This window comes from Topomyia yanbarensis, chromosome 1 (assembly GCF_030247195.1).
Source record: "Topomyia yanbarensis strain Yona2022 chromosome 1, ASM3024719v1, whole genome shotgun sequence".
In the NCBI taxonomy this organism is placed as follows: Eukaryota; Metazoa; Arthropoda; class Insecta; order Diptera; family Culicidae; genus Topomyia; species Topomyia yanbarensis.
Window position 1 is genome coordinate 180,256,635 of NC_080670.1, and position 17,823 is coordinate 180,274,457.

The 17,823-nt window shown below is 46.2% G+C and overlaps 1 protein-coding gene across 5 annotated transcripts in view; it reads right to left on the reverse strand.

The window, feature by feature from the left end:
- The window catches only part of LOC131683345 (protein retinal degeneration B), a 111,496-nt gene that overhangs the window by 12,945 nt on the left and 80,728 nt on the right, over positions 1–17,823 (reverse strand). For 4 of the 5 annotated variants that reach the window (XM_058965238.1, XM_058965230.1, XM_058965247.1 and 1 more), the window contains 3 exons: positions 7,569–7,598; positions 7,395–7,470; positions 4,889–7,092 (listed from right to left, as the gene is read on the reverse strand). In XM_058965238.1, the coding sequence (XP_058821221.1) occupies positions 4,889–7,092; positions 7,395–7,470; positions 7,569–7,598 (2,310 nt within the window). The remainder of the gene's footprint in view (positions 1–4,888; positions 7,093–7,394; positions 7,471–7,568; positions 7,599–17,823) is intronic. The other variant, XM_058965268.1, reaches the window with a different exon arrangement.

Below are 17,823 nucleotides of genomic sequence, written 5' to 3' on the forward strand. Positions count from 1 at the left end.
TTTTATATGCTAGAGAACCGACTGAACCGAAACCCCGATTTGAAAATTCAATACGTCGATTTCATTCGTGAATACCAAACACTCGGTCACTGCAAGGAAGTGAACGAGAGAGATGACGAGCCCAGTCAAAAAACCTATTACATGCCGCATCACAGTAGCTCCACCACCAAATGCAGAGTGGTATTTGATGCCAGCGCGAAATTATCCGAGACGAATTTAGCCCTTAACGATGTACTGGCTGTGGGACCAGTTGTGCAGAGTGAGCTGTTCGACATCGCATTAAGATTCCGAGTGCATCGATATATTTTCTCATCCGACATTTCCAAAATGTACCGACAGATTCGCATGCATCCTAAGGACACCCGTTTCCAGAGAGTCTTCTGAAGAGATAATCCTACTGAACATCTGAAGATTCTAGAGTTGACCACGGTGACTTATGGAACTGCATCAGCTCCGTTCCAAGCAACCCGATGCTTGGTGCAACTAGCTAACGACGAAGGCGAAGAATTTCCACTTGCTGCGAACATCATAAAAAAGGATTGCTACGTCGATGATATTTTGTCGGGCTCTGATACACTTGAAGAAGCCATCGAAGCGTATCATCAGCTCAAATCGATGTTGAGAAGGGCTGAATTCCAACTCAATAAATAAATGGTGTTCAAATTCCTCAGAATTTATCGCACACATTCCGATCGACGAACGAGAATCAACGAAACCGATTGAAGATAACGACATCAACCAAGCAATCAAAATTCTTGGTCTACTCTGGGATTCATCCGCCGATGAACTTTTTCTCGCAGGTTTGCCATCTACGTTAACCGAATCCAAGCGACCAGTAATGAAAAGAAGCATCTACTCTCAAGTGGCGAAACTGTACGACCCGCTGGGATCTATTCGCCAACCATTGTCCTCGCTAAACTACTGATACAACAACTTTGGCACACAAAGAAGGACTGGGAAGATCCAGTGGGCAACCAAATTGAGCATCAATGGAACGAACTTAAGCAGTCTCTGACACTTCTGAAACAATTATCCATTCCACGGCGAGTTACTTTCGATGGAGCAGTAAGGTATGAACTGCACGGTTTTGCTGACGCCTCCACCATCGCCTTTGGAGCCTGCCTCTAAATTCGCAGCATTCTATCCGATGGTTCGACCAAATGTAGTTTGCTAACCAGCAAATCGAAGGTGGCTCCACTTCACGACGTATCGATTCCGAGATTGGAACTGTGTGCAGCGCTCCTACTCTCGAACTTGGTAAGCAAGGTGCTTCCAATCATACAAATTGAATTCCAGCAAGTCATGCTGTGGTCCGATAGCGAAATTGTGATGGCATGGTTGAAGAAGCAGCCTAGTCGGCTCGATGTCTTTGTCTGAAATCGAGTTATTAAAATTCAACAACTTACCGATGGTCTGCAGTGGAACTATATTCGATCAGCCGCTAACCCAGCCGACATTATTTCGCGTGGTCAACTACAGGCAGCACTTATAACTAGTGGGATGTCGTGAGATGGACCTCAGCTTCTCAACGATCCATTGTTCACCATTGACGACGAGATTCCTGAGAATCTTCGAAACCGGTGGCCACTTCGAGCTCGAGCAGTGACAAACGCCAATAATAGCAGCAGGAGCTCGAAAGAGTTCCATGCCTCGTGCTGAGCCAGACGTTTGCACAAAAAAGTAGTGTAACATCTCAAGAAGGGCTGCAGCAAGGGAAGACCGGCACGTCGGAGCTCAAGAAGAAAGAGCTCCCGTAAATCAGGTTTGGAAAAAAGTAAAATGGAGACAAATGGTGAAGAGGAAGAGAAGAAAAATCAAAGAAAGACAAAGAATGCGATCGTAATGAAGCAAGCGGTTGGTGCTAAGCGGCGAAACCGAAATGGCAGAGAGAAAGGAAAGATATACACAAGCCTCGTCGGGAAAAGATCTATGGTGCTTTAATTCTCAAGATGAAGGTTGGAATGACGTTCGCTGAGCTTCTTTGGGAAAGCGAGAATCGATCCGGAAGTGAAGCAGCTGGGGGAGAATGTGGCGAAAACTCACCGCACTCAGATAGGCGAACGGGGCAAGAGCTTAGCCCTCAAGACGCTCATCGAAAAGTCGCTAGACGAAGAAGCAATCGTAAGGGCTTCAATTATCCCACGAAACAGTGCTTGAGTGCAGGAACCTGACTGCGATCACAAGGAAAATTTCGAAATTGCCTAAATCAATGGGTTCTTTATATGTAGGCTACGCACCTTCTAGATGGACGATGGAACAGTTCCGTCGGATGCTAGATAAGCTTACCGGAGAACTAGCCGGGCAACGACCGGTAATCGTTGGATGAGATTTCAATGCTTGGGCAGTGGAGTGGGGAAGCAGTCGTACCACAAAAGGGTATAGCTTGCTGGAAGCTCTAGCCTAGCTGAATGTTATCCCTCCGGAAGGCGCGCAAATGGCTCACTGAACGAACAGCCGCTGCTGATGTAAAACGATTTCGCTAGATTTTCAGAGCAGCAGAGAACCGAGACAGCCGAGAATCCATCGTGGACGTTGCCTTTTGCTAGTAGCAAACGTGAACTGGAGGGTTAGCGCAGACTACGCACATAGTGACCACCAGGCAATCCGGTATAGCATTGGTCAACGAAACCTTGCTGTAATGCAGAGGGCGAGAACCCGGAAGTGGACACGAAGTCATTCGACAAGGATCTCTTTGTGGAAGCATTCCGAGCAGTGACCCGAACGCGGATGAGTTGACAGAAACGCTAGCTGAAGCATGTGACGCTATCATGACAAGAAAACTAGAGCCAATGAACAAGGTGGAACAAGGAGCTGGACAATCCACGCCGCACAGGCCACACCAAAACGTGAGATAAAGCGGCACAAATCGACTAGCTTCAAAGAGCTATGTCAAGGCGTTGACACCAACCCCGTACCGTGTAGCGAGGGCGAAGATCAGACGGCCCGTGACGCCTCTGGAAATATGCCCTGACAAACTGCAGGTTATCGTAGAAGAACAACACCGAAGTGATACCAAGTCTTCAACGAGGAACTCGCAGCTGTGGCGAAGGGTTCAAAGGTAAGGAAAGCGCCCGCAGCAAATGGAATCCCCAACGGTCGTATTGAGAGCTGCAATTCAGTCATTCCCGGATATGTTGAAAAAATGGCTCCAAAAGCTTCCGAAGATCACCAGGCAAACCTCTCAAGGATCCATTGTATTGACCAAGATACCTGCTGGACACGCTCGGGAAACTCTTAGACAGGGCCGTTATCGAGAGAGGAAATCGTTATTGTCCCGTGATAACGATATACGCCAAGAACGCGTTCAATATCGCGAGCTGGGAAGTGATCGCTGAATCACTGTACATAATGATGTTCTCTAGTTACCTATGCAGAATTTTTAGGAGCTATTTCAAGAACCGGATTCAAGTCTACGAGGCAAACAGGGGACAGAAATCGGTTAAACTTTCGGTAGGAATCCCACAAGGCTCTATTCTGGGTCCAACGCTCTGAAACGAGATGTATAACGACGTACTGACGCCTAAGGTGTGCAGATCACAGGTTCGCGGACGATATTGTAATAACGGCATTGGAAGAGACAGCAGAAAAGGTAAAAATGTTGGTGATGGAAGCTATCGGCATGATCGGAAATTGCTACTGATCAGCAACTGTCGAGGGACATATCATAGTATCATAGAGAGACGCTGAAACAGTTAGGTGTGATGATTGATGACCGGCTGAACTTCAATACCCAGGTTGACTGTCCCTATGAGAAGGCGATCAAACCTATCAACGCTCTAGCCAGAATTATGCCGAACAGCGCCGAGCCAAGTAGTAGCAAGAGGTGTCTTCTGGCCAGCGTAACTTCGTCGTATTGAGGTACGGAGGTTCCGTTTGGGTTTCGGTACCGAACTGAACTCGAGGGAAGTTGAGCAGTACGTACAGGCTCACGGTCATGCGAATCGCGAGCACGCACAGAACTATCTCATCAGAGGCAATCTGCATTATCGCTGGAATGATCCCCATCGACATCATCTTAACGGAGGATAGTGAAAGCTATAAGTGAAGGGGACCATGGGAATACGGAAAAAACTTAGCTCTCAGCACTCTATGACCACTTGGCTGCAAAATTGGGATTCGGCAGAAGATGGACGCCCCGGCTCAAACCAGTTCTTTCGACTTGGGTATATAGGAAGTATAAAAAACAAGATCGTGCAATCGGTGAAAAATGGGAAATTTGGTGTCCGGAGAAAGACCATAATTGAGGAGCTCTCCGTGAAAGTAGGCTAGATTAACCGCCAGGACTTATCTGAGCAGATTGCGTCAAAGCTGGGAGCTAAATTGCTCAAAGCAAAGAAACGGGTATCGGTATCGGGAGAAATTCCGTAGCCGGGGAACTCTCAGTCGGTGTTGGGTAACTTCAACTCGAATAGATCGCGACATGGTAAGGAGCTAAATAGCTCAGAAATATATCAAGATGGCTCAAAGAACGCAATGGAAATATATCAAGATGGCTCAAAGAACGCAATGGAGCCAAGGGGCAAGAACACAATCTCTCCCAAAGTAACACCCAATGTTTAGGAAGGAATACTGGAGAACAGTATGAATTCTACAGTATCACGTGCCAAGTCGGCAATGGTCTCTTTTGAAGTCCCCCTCCATAAAAGTCCCTCAAACGGAATAGCTAAAGTAAGAAACGTCCAACTGCAGACTTGGAACAAGAGTAGCGTCCTGGAACCAGATACATTCCGCCACCCGTATCTACAGGCCTATATGTTACAATTCTATGTCCTTGGCCATGTTTTGACCCTAGAAAAGACCTTGCGCTTCCTTAGAAAATTGTCTGAATGAAGATATTGGCCATAAAAATGAATAAAATAATGCTAGTCAGCCACGACCCGACACTCACCTTGCCAACGATGAAGATCTGCTTTGGTTTCAGTCCAATACTGGTGTACACGCTGATGTCCTTACTGCTGCCGTAAGCTTGATGCACAACCAGGCCGTGGCTCTGAATCAACGTGTTCAGATAGGCGGCTTTGTGACCCAGCGGATCAGTAGACAAACCATCAGCAAACGACACCAGTCCGTGCGGGAAGTTATGCTGGCTCAACCATGACAGTACCCTCTGTTGCTGCATATCCGGCCGGCCGGTGATGTAAATCAGCAGATAACCCAGCTCTTGCCAGTGTCGACACACGTCCACCGCTCCTGCTCGTACTTTCGGATCCTTCCCGGTCACCGATACGGACGCGGTAAATGATCCATCTATGCTAAACACAACGCATTCGGTTCGCGGAGGAACTACGGCCATATAAAAATCGACCGAGGTGTGATCACCTCGCACAACCATTTTCACCGGATAGATACCGTAGCCAAGACTTCGTTCCTCGGGTAAGGTGTAGGTGATACGTCCGGTTTTATCGGTGATTTCCGTTGACAGCAGTTGCCACTCGCCACCCGGTGGGTCGTTCATCACGTGGATATCAACTTTTTCCCCGGCCAGCGTAATCATATCCAGTGGGCCGTACATGAAGCGAGCCACCAACTTTTGAGCCTCGTTTTCTTTCACTATAACGTCATTAGCTCGGTGATTGGCGGTAACATTTTTTAGCTTGACTGAGGTTCGTTTTTTGTTCCACTTTTCACGTGGTTGAGCCGGCCGGAAGGAAGACATGTCTTTGTCTTCCGACCCAACGAGGGTCAGATTATCAAATCGTCCGATTTGGCGTAGGATGAAAGCGATCACGTCGCTAGATTCCCAGTAGCTAGCGTGGAACAGATGGGGGAGGGCGTGTGAAGGGAAATTGCTAAGTCCATCAGGACAGTAGAGAGCGTAGTCTAGTCGTTTTGATCCCCACCAGCGCTGCTGGAGTTGATTGATGGTCGTTAGGGGAACATTATCGATCATACCGGAGGCGGCACTTTGGATCGAAACGTCGGAAAGTCGCCGAGCGGGTGGACCATTGCTGAATATCTGCGGGCTAGATTGTATCAGTTCGAGTAGGTGGTATGGTTGTCCGTTCCCCAGCGGGTATTTCGCGTAGCGAGGTACATTCACCGGAAGGAGCATTGAGAAACGCGCACTTAGCAGCGGTTCCAACCGGGAAGCCATTGGATCAGTGGGATGGAATAGATTGTACATTTGAGTGCAGGAAGGTTTGTGCGTACCGTAGCGACTATCGCTGAGTCTTCGAGCGGCTAGGATAATAGCCAAGGGGCTGCCAAACATGAAAAAGTCTCCCACTTCGAAATCGAACCTTTGCACTCGAGCTTCACAGGTTGAGGAAGACCTTCGTCGTGGCGATGGCGCCGTCAGCAGTTTGCTCGCATCTAGGTCGTTCACTTCCACAAAGTCCACTAGGTGATCTAATCCGGAAGCTTCGCTTCCGTGCCGTACGTGAGTCCGACAGAGCGCATCGTGTCCTAACACACTTCCCATCGAATCTCCGATCAATGCCACTTGTCCATTGAAGCCTTTTCCTTCATCGCTTCGCAAAAACTCCGCGTATACCATATTGGCGCTAGCTATCGAACGGTTCACCGCATCTTGAAATTCCGGCGAACATGTCGTAAGCAGGGGAATAGCTCCTATCGGAACATCCGTTAGATTAGGAATGTCGGCCGTTGATGCGGGGGATGCATCAAACGAGTAGGGACTCAGACTGGAGAGTATTCCTAGCGCATCGGTGCACACAGATGGACACGGAACCAACCGAAGTGCCACGTGTCCAACCAGTGAGGGATAATGCTGCCGCATAACGGACTCGAAAGCTCCGCGAAACGTTGTCACGTCGGATTTTTTCGCTGTCATATCCGAATTAGCATCCAAAACACTTCCTGCGTGCAGCACCAGTATCAGAACCGTTGTCGGACAGGACGGTAATCCAGGTGATCCAGGCGGTGAATCTCCGTTGCCACGATCGATGCTGGAAGATGTTCCGAGCGTTGGACGCCGACTGCCCCGTTCGGAGGCTACCCGCTGCAGGTAACTGTGACTGAAGATAGAATCTTCCTCATTCCGATCGCCTGTCGTCGGGGGACTGTCTTCCTCTTCGGCGAGCAGTTCCAGTGAGCTCCACTTGGCAAGCGACGTTTGTTCGACAATGTCACCTAGCGAACAAAAGAAGAAAGGTTAGCTTTGAACTGACTGCGGGATGCGAACTATTCTAGAAAAAAAAGCTAATCAAAAATATAAAAAGAAAAGAACGTACCACGTGCTTTGGTAGGGTAGGTAGTTGCGTGTTCCACGAAATGTGTTTTAGCATGCAAACGTTATACAGTTGTTAAAAGATGTGTCGAAAGCAAGTGAACAAACTTAGGTATAAAATTCGTGATGGAAACTAAAAGTGTTCAGTTAACTGTAATTTTGATAGTAGAAATAAGATCACATCTTAGAAACCATCCGGTCTTACCTACGCAATCGAAGAATTCTTCCTCGGAGCCGGATTTGGAATCTACCTCTAGTTTTTCCATACGCCAGTTTGCGACCTGCGAACAAAAAAGGATTTTTTTCCAAGTGATACGTTTATCGAACTGTTATATAGAGAAACATAAATAAAAACAAATCAACGAACATAAAAACTTACATTCTTTGGTAATGGTTTGTGATTTGTCAGCTACATTTTTGGTGTAGAGGCAACAGGTAACCGAAAAAAGAGAAAATACATCCTTAATCGACAGAAAAATTATACTTAACAATAAAAGATTATTTAAAAACACAATTAACTCATAATTGAAGAATAAAAACGGAATGCCAAATATTGAGATATTTAATTATAAAATAGAATGCCTTCTTTTCCTAAAATGATTCTATACCATTCCCCAGAAAGCTATTTTCCAGAAAGACATTCCTCAGAATTCCATCCCTCAGAATGGACCATTCACTAGAAAGCCTTTATCCAGAATACCCCATTCCTCAGCAAGTCATTCCCTAGAATACGTAACGAATAAAATTTTATTGCGAAGTTTTTTTTATTCATTGGTGAAGTCAGTGGTTTGCGCATTACCTAATTTAAGGAACTGATGCGGTGTAAATCGGCTGAGGATGTGCCGTTGATACTCGAACATAGGGATTGGTTCCTTCTTTTAAACATGAGCAGTTCTTTGAATTTGCATGCAAAATAGCACTTGCACGCAAACTTGTGATCTTTTCGTTTGCCGGGTTTATTCAAACATACTACTTATGATCGCATATTTGTCTCATTTTCTATGGGATTTTCTATCTTTATGGTACTAGTTTGCGATCATGGGCAGCATAGGTGTTGAATCCTTCTTTCGAGCTTTCCTTGAATCTATATTAAAATCGAATTGAATTGCACAGGATAGTCTTTCTTAAAAATTGGGACTATTTTTCAAATGTTTTGTTCCACTTTTGGTACTACTTGTTTGTAATATGAATACATTTTATGAAACAAATGTCCTTCTTTTAAACATGAGTTGTGTTTTTGAGTTCAATTTTTGAAACATTCGTTTTGATACACATTTGAAGTTAAGCAATGTTTATTTACAGGCTTTAGAGATAGCGATTTCGATCAAAGCTTCCACATTGATGCGTTTCATTTAACGTATTCATATGACGGCAAAATGATTGAAGACGTTCCTGGTTGACAGTTCCCGTAACAACAAATTCCGCTTTTCAAGCCACAGATACAAACCAGGCAGCCAAACCAGATATTTCATATAGATCTTCAATGACACTCCCAGTCTGTTTGTGAGCAGTTTGAATTCCGCTAGTAACCGCTAGCCAGTCTTTTTGTCGTCGCTGCGGCATTCTGGTTCGATTTTCTCTAATCCAGACCTTTTTTCTTTTAACAAAAGTAAGAAATTTTTTTGGGAGTTTTTCTTATGTTCATAGCACATCCTGCTATCCAACTACTTCGTAGTTAGTTCTTACAGCACCCATCCTCGACACACTACCAGTTTTCTACCATCCACACAAACAATTTCTGTACGATAGTAGGAAAGCTACGAGGACAATCTTGGCGGCAAACTTCAGACTGTCTAATTTACTGACCCCTTCGGTTTCCTTGTGCCATTTAGTACCCCGTCCTCGTTGAGCTTCCGACTTGTTCGAGAACTACTCGGTCTAGTCCCCGGTGAGAGAAGTTCGGAAGCGAGCCAACCAGCCAGGTGCCGAGGTCAGTTCAGCGATTCCGGTGGAGTCTCGTCGGGGTCAACAGTCTAGTTCTCGGCGGTGAATCAGACTCTACGCTGACGGAAAGTTCCCCGGCGAAAGAAGTTCTCCCGGTACTGATTCTTCTTTGGTTTCGGTACCACACCTTCTTGAGTACTTTGGCTCCGTGCACGGTGCCATTTAGCACCGCAACTCTTTGAAGTGCTTCAGCTCTCTTCTTGTGCCATTTAGCACTACTTCCTTGATGAGCCATACAGCTCCCCGACTTGTTCGCGAATTACTCGGTCTAGTCTCCGACAATGGATCTAGCCTACTCCGCTCCGACGAAGAGTTACCCTGCGAGAGAAGTTCGAAAGCGAGCCAACCAACCAGGTTCCGAGGTCAGTTCGGCGATTCCTGATGGAGCTTGGCGTCCAGTTTGCTGGCGTTTCGACGACCCATACTCGGTGCTAGTCTAGTCGACTAGTCCTCGGCGGTGGATCTAGCTTATTTTTACGGAGAGTTCCCTGGTGGTGATTGCTCTCCGCTGTAAGACGGTCATGATCTACATCATAACTCTGCTGACTGTGTTCCACGTCTTTACGTTACGTTGCTTACATTATCCGGGTTGATGTCAGGTCCTCCCGTTTTAAGCAGCTCTCTGCACGTCGCTTCAAACCTCGGACATTCGAACACCACATGCTCCGTTGTCTCCTCAACGTTCTCACATTCCGGAGCACAATGGGGACTTTACGTACCCAAACTGATGAAGATACTTTCTGAAGCAACCGTGACCCAACAGAAGCTGTTTCAGGTGGAAGGTCATCTCTCCGTGCTTTCTATAGACCTACGTCGACAGGTTTGGCATGAGCCGGTAGGTCCACTTTCGTTTCTCCGCATTGTCCCATTCCTGCTGACACGTCACCATCGAATTGATTCTCATCATATTTCTCACGTTTCTGGCGCTTCATTATCCTCCGCCAGGATGATACAGATGGGGATCATCTCGACGATAACGCATACTACTTCCAAAGATATTATTCTGTACGCAATCGCAACTCGTACGGCCACCAGCCGGAACGTCCTGTTCAGCTTTTCGTGGTTCCGCTTGGTTTTCAGCGCAGCACCTCAGGAAGGAACCCCATATCGCAGTATCGATGGCGAAACACGGATGACCGACTTTTCGCAGTTGGTTGTTAAAGCTCAACCGGTCGCCGATTATCACTCCCAATTGCTTCAGTGCACGCTTCGAAGCAATCACGTCCCCTCCAACGGTGCAGTTGCTGACCAACAACACACCTCCGTCTTGTGGTGAGCAATTTGCAGCTTGACCCCGTCCATTCAGCTCTTAATCGCGTCTATTAACTCCTTCACTTCTTCAAGTATCTCACTCATCACCGTTGGTGACACGTCGTCCGGGAAACCCATGATTTTAACTTTCCTGGGCAGTCGCAGTGTTAAGACCCCATCGTACATCCCGTTCCAAAGAGTTCGCTCGTCTCGTGCAGCAACACTCTGCTCTGAAAGTAGCACTTCAGGATCTGGCTCATTATTCGAACGTCTGTTGGATCTCGTACTCGCAAATGATATTGCTTTGCCGGTCACCGCAGTGTCATCGCCCATCGAGTCCTTTTTTTTTTTTTTTTTATTCATTTCGTTTATTTGATAGGCACAAATGCGTTAGCTTGGCGGTGCCAAATACTTATGTTTTTACATTTTGGATATCTTAAAACTAGGAGGTTACAATGTTGAAATATTTTTTTACAAAGGAAAAAAAGTTTACAGCTATCTTAAGACTAGAAATAAGATTCAATATACAAGAGAGGGCCAAAAGATTTTTTTATGAAAAAATTTAAAACAAGGGATTCACTTTGATATACAAGAGAGGGAGTAATAGTATTTTACGAAATATTTTACGGTTATCTTAAAACTAACAATATAGTTTAGTACACAAAAGGGGGGAACAAATATTTATGAGAAATTTCACAGAAATCTTAAAACTAGGGATTCAATTCTATTTACAAGATGGAGGACAAGAGTTTCAATAAAGAGTAAAAATTAAAGCTATCTTAAAACTAGGAATACAGAATACTAATTTGAATTTTTTAACTAAAACTTATGCTTGGTCAAGATATTCAGAGGGTGGCTTATTTCCGCATCAGTGTAGCAGCAGTTGTATCAAGGACAGGGGAGAGACAGGGAAAGAAGAGCATATCTTGCAACTTTCGCTCGAACGGGGGGGGGGGGAGGGGGATCAGCGAAGCAAATTTGCGCCTCAGTCTAGTAAGTCGTCGATTGGCGGATGGTATTCTTCGGACCCGCGGGGAATCCTTCAAAAGTCATCGGACCTCGAGTCGCTCTCGCTTCAGTTTCCTTCTATGCAGGCGTAGTGGTAAGGGCGACGGCGGTTACATAGTGGCACTCTGGAGCTGATCGGTTCCACAAGGCAGGAGGAAACTCTAAAAACGAGAAATAAAAGGGCTAAATTGGGATATTTATCGTTTTTATGAAGGTATAAATAAGGGACATATAGGGGAAATCACGAGTTGCCAGCATATCTCGGACTGGTACATTGGGTGGTCTACTTCGGGCCCGAAGGGATTCCTTTAACTGAGACCTGGCGTCACAATACCCGGCGCATACCCAGACAACGTGTTCGATGTCGTGATAGCCCTCGTCACAAGCGCACAGACTACTCTCCGCAAGCCCAATACGCCGCAAATGCGCATCCATGGTGTAGTGATTGGACATAAGTCGGGACATTACGCGAATAAAATCCCGACCCACATCCATCCCCCCGAACCAAGGCTTCGTTGATACCTTTGGGATAATCGAATGTAGCCATCGTCCAAGTTCCCCATTGCTCCACGAGGTCTGCCAACTGTTGAGCGTCCTCTGACGACAAATACTAAAAAATTCGTTGAAGCAGATTGGTCTTTCGTATATGTCACCATTTAATGCGCCCACCTTTGCTAATGAGTCGGCCTTTTCATTGCCCGGGATAGAACAATGAGAGGGGACCCAAACAAAGGTAATCTGATAAGATTTTTCAGATAACGTACACAAGGACTCCTGTATCATCCCCAGAAAATAAGGGAGTTGCTTTTTTGGCTTCACCACACGAAGAGCCTCGATAGAGCTGAGGCTGTCCGAAACGATGAAGTAGTGATCTGTGGGCAGAGTGTCGATGATCCCAAGGGTGTACTGAATTGCAGCTAACTCTGCGACGTAAACTGAAGCGGGATCATTGAGCTTGAATGAAGCGGTGATAGTATTGTTGAAGATACCGAAGCCAGTGGACCCATCGAGATTTGATCCGTCAGTGTAAAACATTTTGTCGCAGTCGACTTCTCGGAATTTATTATAAAATATATTGGGGATCACCTGCGGGCGTATATGGTCCGGGATTCCACGAATCTCTTCCTTCATGGATGTGTCGAAGAATACAGTAGAATCAGAAGTATCTAGGAAACGGACACAGTTGGGATTGTACGAAGAAGGATTGATGCTCTGTGCCATGTAGTCGAAGTACAAGGACATAAAACGGGTTTGAGAATTAAGCTCGACGAGCCTCTCGAAGTTTTCAATCACCAACGGGTTCAGAATGTCGCATCGGATGAGCAATCGATATGAGAGTTCCCAAAATCGATTTTTTAGCGGAAGAACGCCCGCCAGCACTTCGAGACTCATCGTATGGGTCGAGTGCATGCAACCCAAGGCAATGCGCAAGCAACGATACTGGATTCTCTCCAGTTTGATGAAGTGTATGTTCGCAGCGGAGCGGAAACAGAAACACCCGTACTCCATCACCGACAATATCGTTGTTTGGTACAACCTGATCAGGTCTCCTGGGTGAGCACCCCACCATGTTCCAGTTATTGTTCGGAGAAAATTGATCCTTTGTTGGCATTTCTGTTTCAGATACCTAATGTGACATCCCCAGGTACCTTTAGAGTCGAACCAGACCTCGAGATATTTAAATGTGAAAACCTGGTTGATCGTTGCACCCATTAATAGGAGCTGGAGTTGCGCCGGCTCACGCTTCCTAGAAAAAACAACCAACTCAGTTTTCTCCGTGGAGAACTCAATACCCAGCTGAAGAGCCCAAGCAGACAAATTGTCCAAGGTATTTTGTAATGGTCCTTGCAAGTCGGCAGCTTTGGGCCCTGTAACAGAGACCACCCTGTCGTCTGCAAGTTGCCTTAGGGTGCATGAATTGGCAAGACAATCGTCAATGTCATTCACGTAAAAATTGTAGAGCAGGGGACTTAGACATGAGCCCTGGGGAAGACCCATGTAGCTAAATCGCGATGTTGTTAAATCGCCATGCGAAAAGTGCATGTGCTTTTCAGACAACAGGTTTAGCAAAAAGTTATTTAAAATTGGCGAAAGACCATGCTGGTGCAGCTTCTCTGACAGAATGTTGATAGAAACTGAGTCAAAAGCCCCCTTAATATCCAAGAAGACTGATGCCATCTGCTCTTTGTTAGCATAGGCCATTTGGATTTCTGTAGAAAGCAACGCAAGGCAATCGTTCGTCCCTTTGCCTTTGCGGAAGCCAAATTGTGTAGCTGACAGTAAGCCATTTGCTTCAACCCAATTGTCGAGGCGGGATAGGATCATTTTCTCGAACAACTTCCGAATACAGGACAGCATTGCAATCGGCCGATACGAGTTGTGGTCGGAGGCTGGTTTTCCTGGTTTTTGGATGGCGATGACCTTCACTTGCCTCCATTCATAAGGGACAATGTTACCCTCAAGAAACTTGTTAAATAAATTCAACAAGCGCCTTTTTGCAGTGTCAGGCAGATTCTTCAGCAAGTTGAATTTGATTCTGTCTAACCCTGGGGCGTTATTGTTGCACGATAAGAGAGCAAGTGAGAACTCCACCATCGAAAACGGTGTTTCGTTCGCAGTATCGTGAGGAGACGCGGCGCGGCACGTTTTCTGAACCGGGACAGAGTCCGGACAGATCTTCTTGGCGAAAGCGAATATCCAACGGTTTGAATATTCCACGTTCTCGTTGGTACTATTACGGTTACGCATACGTCGAGCCGTACCCCAAAGAGTGCTCATCGCTGTTTCTCTCGTTAACCCGTCGACGAACCGGCGCCAATAACTGCGTTTTTTGGCTTTCATTAGACTCTTCATTCGCCTTTCTAACGACGCGTACTGTTGATAGCTAGCGGGTAACCCGTCTTCCCGGAAGGCCTTATATGCAGTGGACTTTTCCGCGTACAGCTCTGAGCACTCTTTATCCCACCACAGGGTGGGAGACCGTCCATGGGTATTCGTGCTGGGTACTGGTTTAGTCTGAGCTTGATTCGCACTGTCGAGAATCAAGCCAGCCAAAAACCTGTACTCTTCCTCCGGAGGAAGTTCTTGAGTGGATTCGATTTTAACGGATATCGCGGTCGCGTAACTCTTCCAATCAATGTTCCGTGTGAGGTCATACGATACATTGATTGTTTCCGATGGTCTTGAACCGTTAGCAATTGAAATCACGATAGGCAAATGATCGCTACCGTGGGGATCAGGGATCACCTTCCACATGCAATCCAACTGTAGCGATGTCGAGCAAAGCGACAAATCCAACGCGCTTGCGCGTGCTGGTGGTGTAGGAATCCGCGTCATTTCTCCCGTGTTTAAGATGGTCATGTTGAAATTATCGCAAAGATCTTGGATTAATGTTGATCTATTATCATCATGAAGACAGCCCCATACCGTACCGTGCGAGTTAAAGTCTCCCAGAACTAGCCGCGGTGCCGGTAAGGATTCCGTGATATTACAAAGCGTTCGGTGCCCTACCGAGGCTCTAGGAGGAATGTAGATGGAAGCAATGCAAAGGTCTTTACCTTTGATTAAAACTTGACAAGCGACAATTTCAATGCCTGGTGTCGGAGGGAGGTTAATTCGGTTGAAAGAATAGCACTTTTTGATCCCCAAAAGTACTCCTCCATAGGGGTTTTCTCGATCCAGACGAATTATATTAAAGTCGTGGAAGTTGAGATTTATATCGGAAGTTAACCAAGTTTCACATAATGCGAAAGCATCACATTTTAAACTATTTAGTAAAAATTTAAAGGAATCGATTTTCGGGAGGATACTTCTGCTGTTCCACTGTAGAACAGTGATCGAATCGGTGACCTCGTTCAATGACTTAGCCATCGAAGGATACGATCGCTGCAAGGAGGGGCCATTTAGTAGTCAACTGCTTCAAAAATGTTTGCACTATAGGGAGAAAACGTAACAGAAGGCTTTTAAGAGGATCAGTAACATTGAAAGCTGTGAAAATTAAGTCCACTATGTCAGAAAATTTCATTAGTCCGCTACTGGACTGAGTATCTGTTTGAAAAAAGGGGACACTTGGGGTTTTGGATGTCCCTGGAAGTGGTGGGTACTCCTTGTTAGAATTAATATTTCCAAGTCCTGGAGCAAATTGCTTCGGCTTTTGTGCATCACTTCCGTTGGATTTATTGATTGTAGTTGGCGCACTCTGAGTGGACGACACCTTGGCACCCTTACGAGGCAATGTAGGGGAGGCTGGATTTCTCCTCTTCCTGGATTCCCCTGGGTTAACCAAAGATGTTCCCTCTCGTGGGTCGTCAGATTCTTGCTCAACGTTAGCCAAACCAGCATAGAGATTTTCGGACAGGACAGATGGCGAAGCATTCTTTAGCATTTCTGCATAAGAACGCCTTGAGCGTTCCTTAAGGGAGCGCTTAATTTTATCCCCGCGCTGCTTGTACGCAGGACATGATTTAAGAGCATGTGAAGGGCCCCCGCAGCAAATACACTTTTCAGTTTCTTTGTCGCAAGAGTCATCCTCATGCTCTCCTTCGCATTTGCCGCATCGTTTCTTATTTCCACAATATGTGGCTGTGTGGCCCAACTGCTTGCAATTGCTGCAGCTCATGACCCGCGGTACAAACAGGCGAACTGGTAGGCGAATCTTGTCAAGGAGGATGTAGTTGGGAAGAGAGGACCCGGCGAATGTCACCCGAAGCGAGCCTGATAGAGAGTAGGTAGTCTTACCTCCCTCGGTGTTTGCGGTATACAATTGTTTGCATTCTAAGATCTTAATCTGTTCAAGAGAGGGGTCCTTAAAGCAGCCAACCCCGTGCTCCAACAGTTCTTCGCATTTCAGGCCCGGTTCGGACACTACCCCATCGATTTCACAGGCCACACAAGGCACGTATGCTTTAAATTCCCGCGTAAAGCGCTCACAGCAAGCAATCGCGTTTGCCTGGCCGAGATCATTCACTAGAACACGTATCTTGTTTGCCCGAACACGTGTTATCTGAGTTACGGCCGGGTAATTAGCAGTCAGATCTCGAGAAAGTTTTAATATATTAACCGGTTTCTCTCCGGTCCGAAAATATACCACCCATGGCCCAGAGGAACCTTCTGGGTACTGCTTTATACGGGGAGCAATGCGAGTATTAGGGGGATCAGGGACTTCCATGATTACATCAGATGGTATTTCGCCCTCGGCCATTTAAGCACGAGGGCAGAGCGTTATATAAACGGGAATGTGTCTTATTATTTGATTACAAGGTAGAGTAAAAGTAGGGAAAAGGAAAGAAAGCAAACGAGGAAAAAAATAAAGCAAAACTTATCTGCAAACAACGTCGATTGTTCCGCACCAGCGAAAACAATGTACTGGATTTACTGCCGGCACCAGCAGAACGGCAGCTACCGAACGAACAAAGGATGACCTTCACTCACTTTACACACCGAACACTACTTTGAAATATAACGATCCGTTCCGTTCAAAGGTTGGGAGACGTATGTCATCGAGTCCTTGATTGATATTGATGCTGATCACCCGGCTCTTAGCGTGGAATTCAATCTGCCCACTCAAATCATCTTTGAAGAACCTTCCATTTCGAACTCTCTGGACTTTCGTCGAGTAGATTATACCGCATTAAATGCTATGCTAGGGTTTATTGAATAGTCCACCAGTATTGATGAAGCTATGGAGTGCTTCAGTGCCGCTGTGGAGTATGCTGTTTCCCGTTCCGTTCCACCTAAACTGCCCCCGCAGAAACCACCGTGGTCAAATCCAAGATTACGCGCTCTCAAGCGAGTGCGATCAGCTGCCCTGCGAAAGTACTGCAGTTTCCAGTCGCCGTATTTTAAAAGACAATTGAATGCCACAAGCAACCAGTATCGCCGCTACAATCACTTCCTGTACAATCGTCATGTCAAGCGCACTGAAGAGAACCTTCGTCGGAACCCCAAACTTTTTTGGTCGTTTGTCAATTCCAAAAGAAAAGAAACGGGGCTGCCATGCTCCATGTTTTCAGAAAATATAACTGCTTGCACCGAAACCGAGAAGTGCAAACTTTTTGCAATGCACTTTAAACAAGTATTCCATGATCGTTCCGCCACTCCGATCCAGATAGAAGAAGCAACGTGCAGGATGCCGTGTGATGTGTTTGATTTCAGTATTCCGCGTATAACAGACGACATGGTAGTAGCTGCCATGCAAAAATTGAAACTATCGTTTACTGCTGGCCCTGACGGTATTCCGTCGTCTGTGCTGAAGCGCTGTGCAGTTGCTCTTTGTAGCCCGCTGGCTTGGTTGTTTAACCTCTCGGCTCAACAAAATGAGTTCCCTGCACGCTGGAAGTTTTCCCACATGTTCCCAGTTTTGAAAAAAGGGGATAAACGTAATGTTTCCAATTATCGAAGAATTACTTCTCTATGTGCCTGCTCAAAGCTTT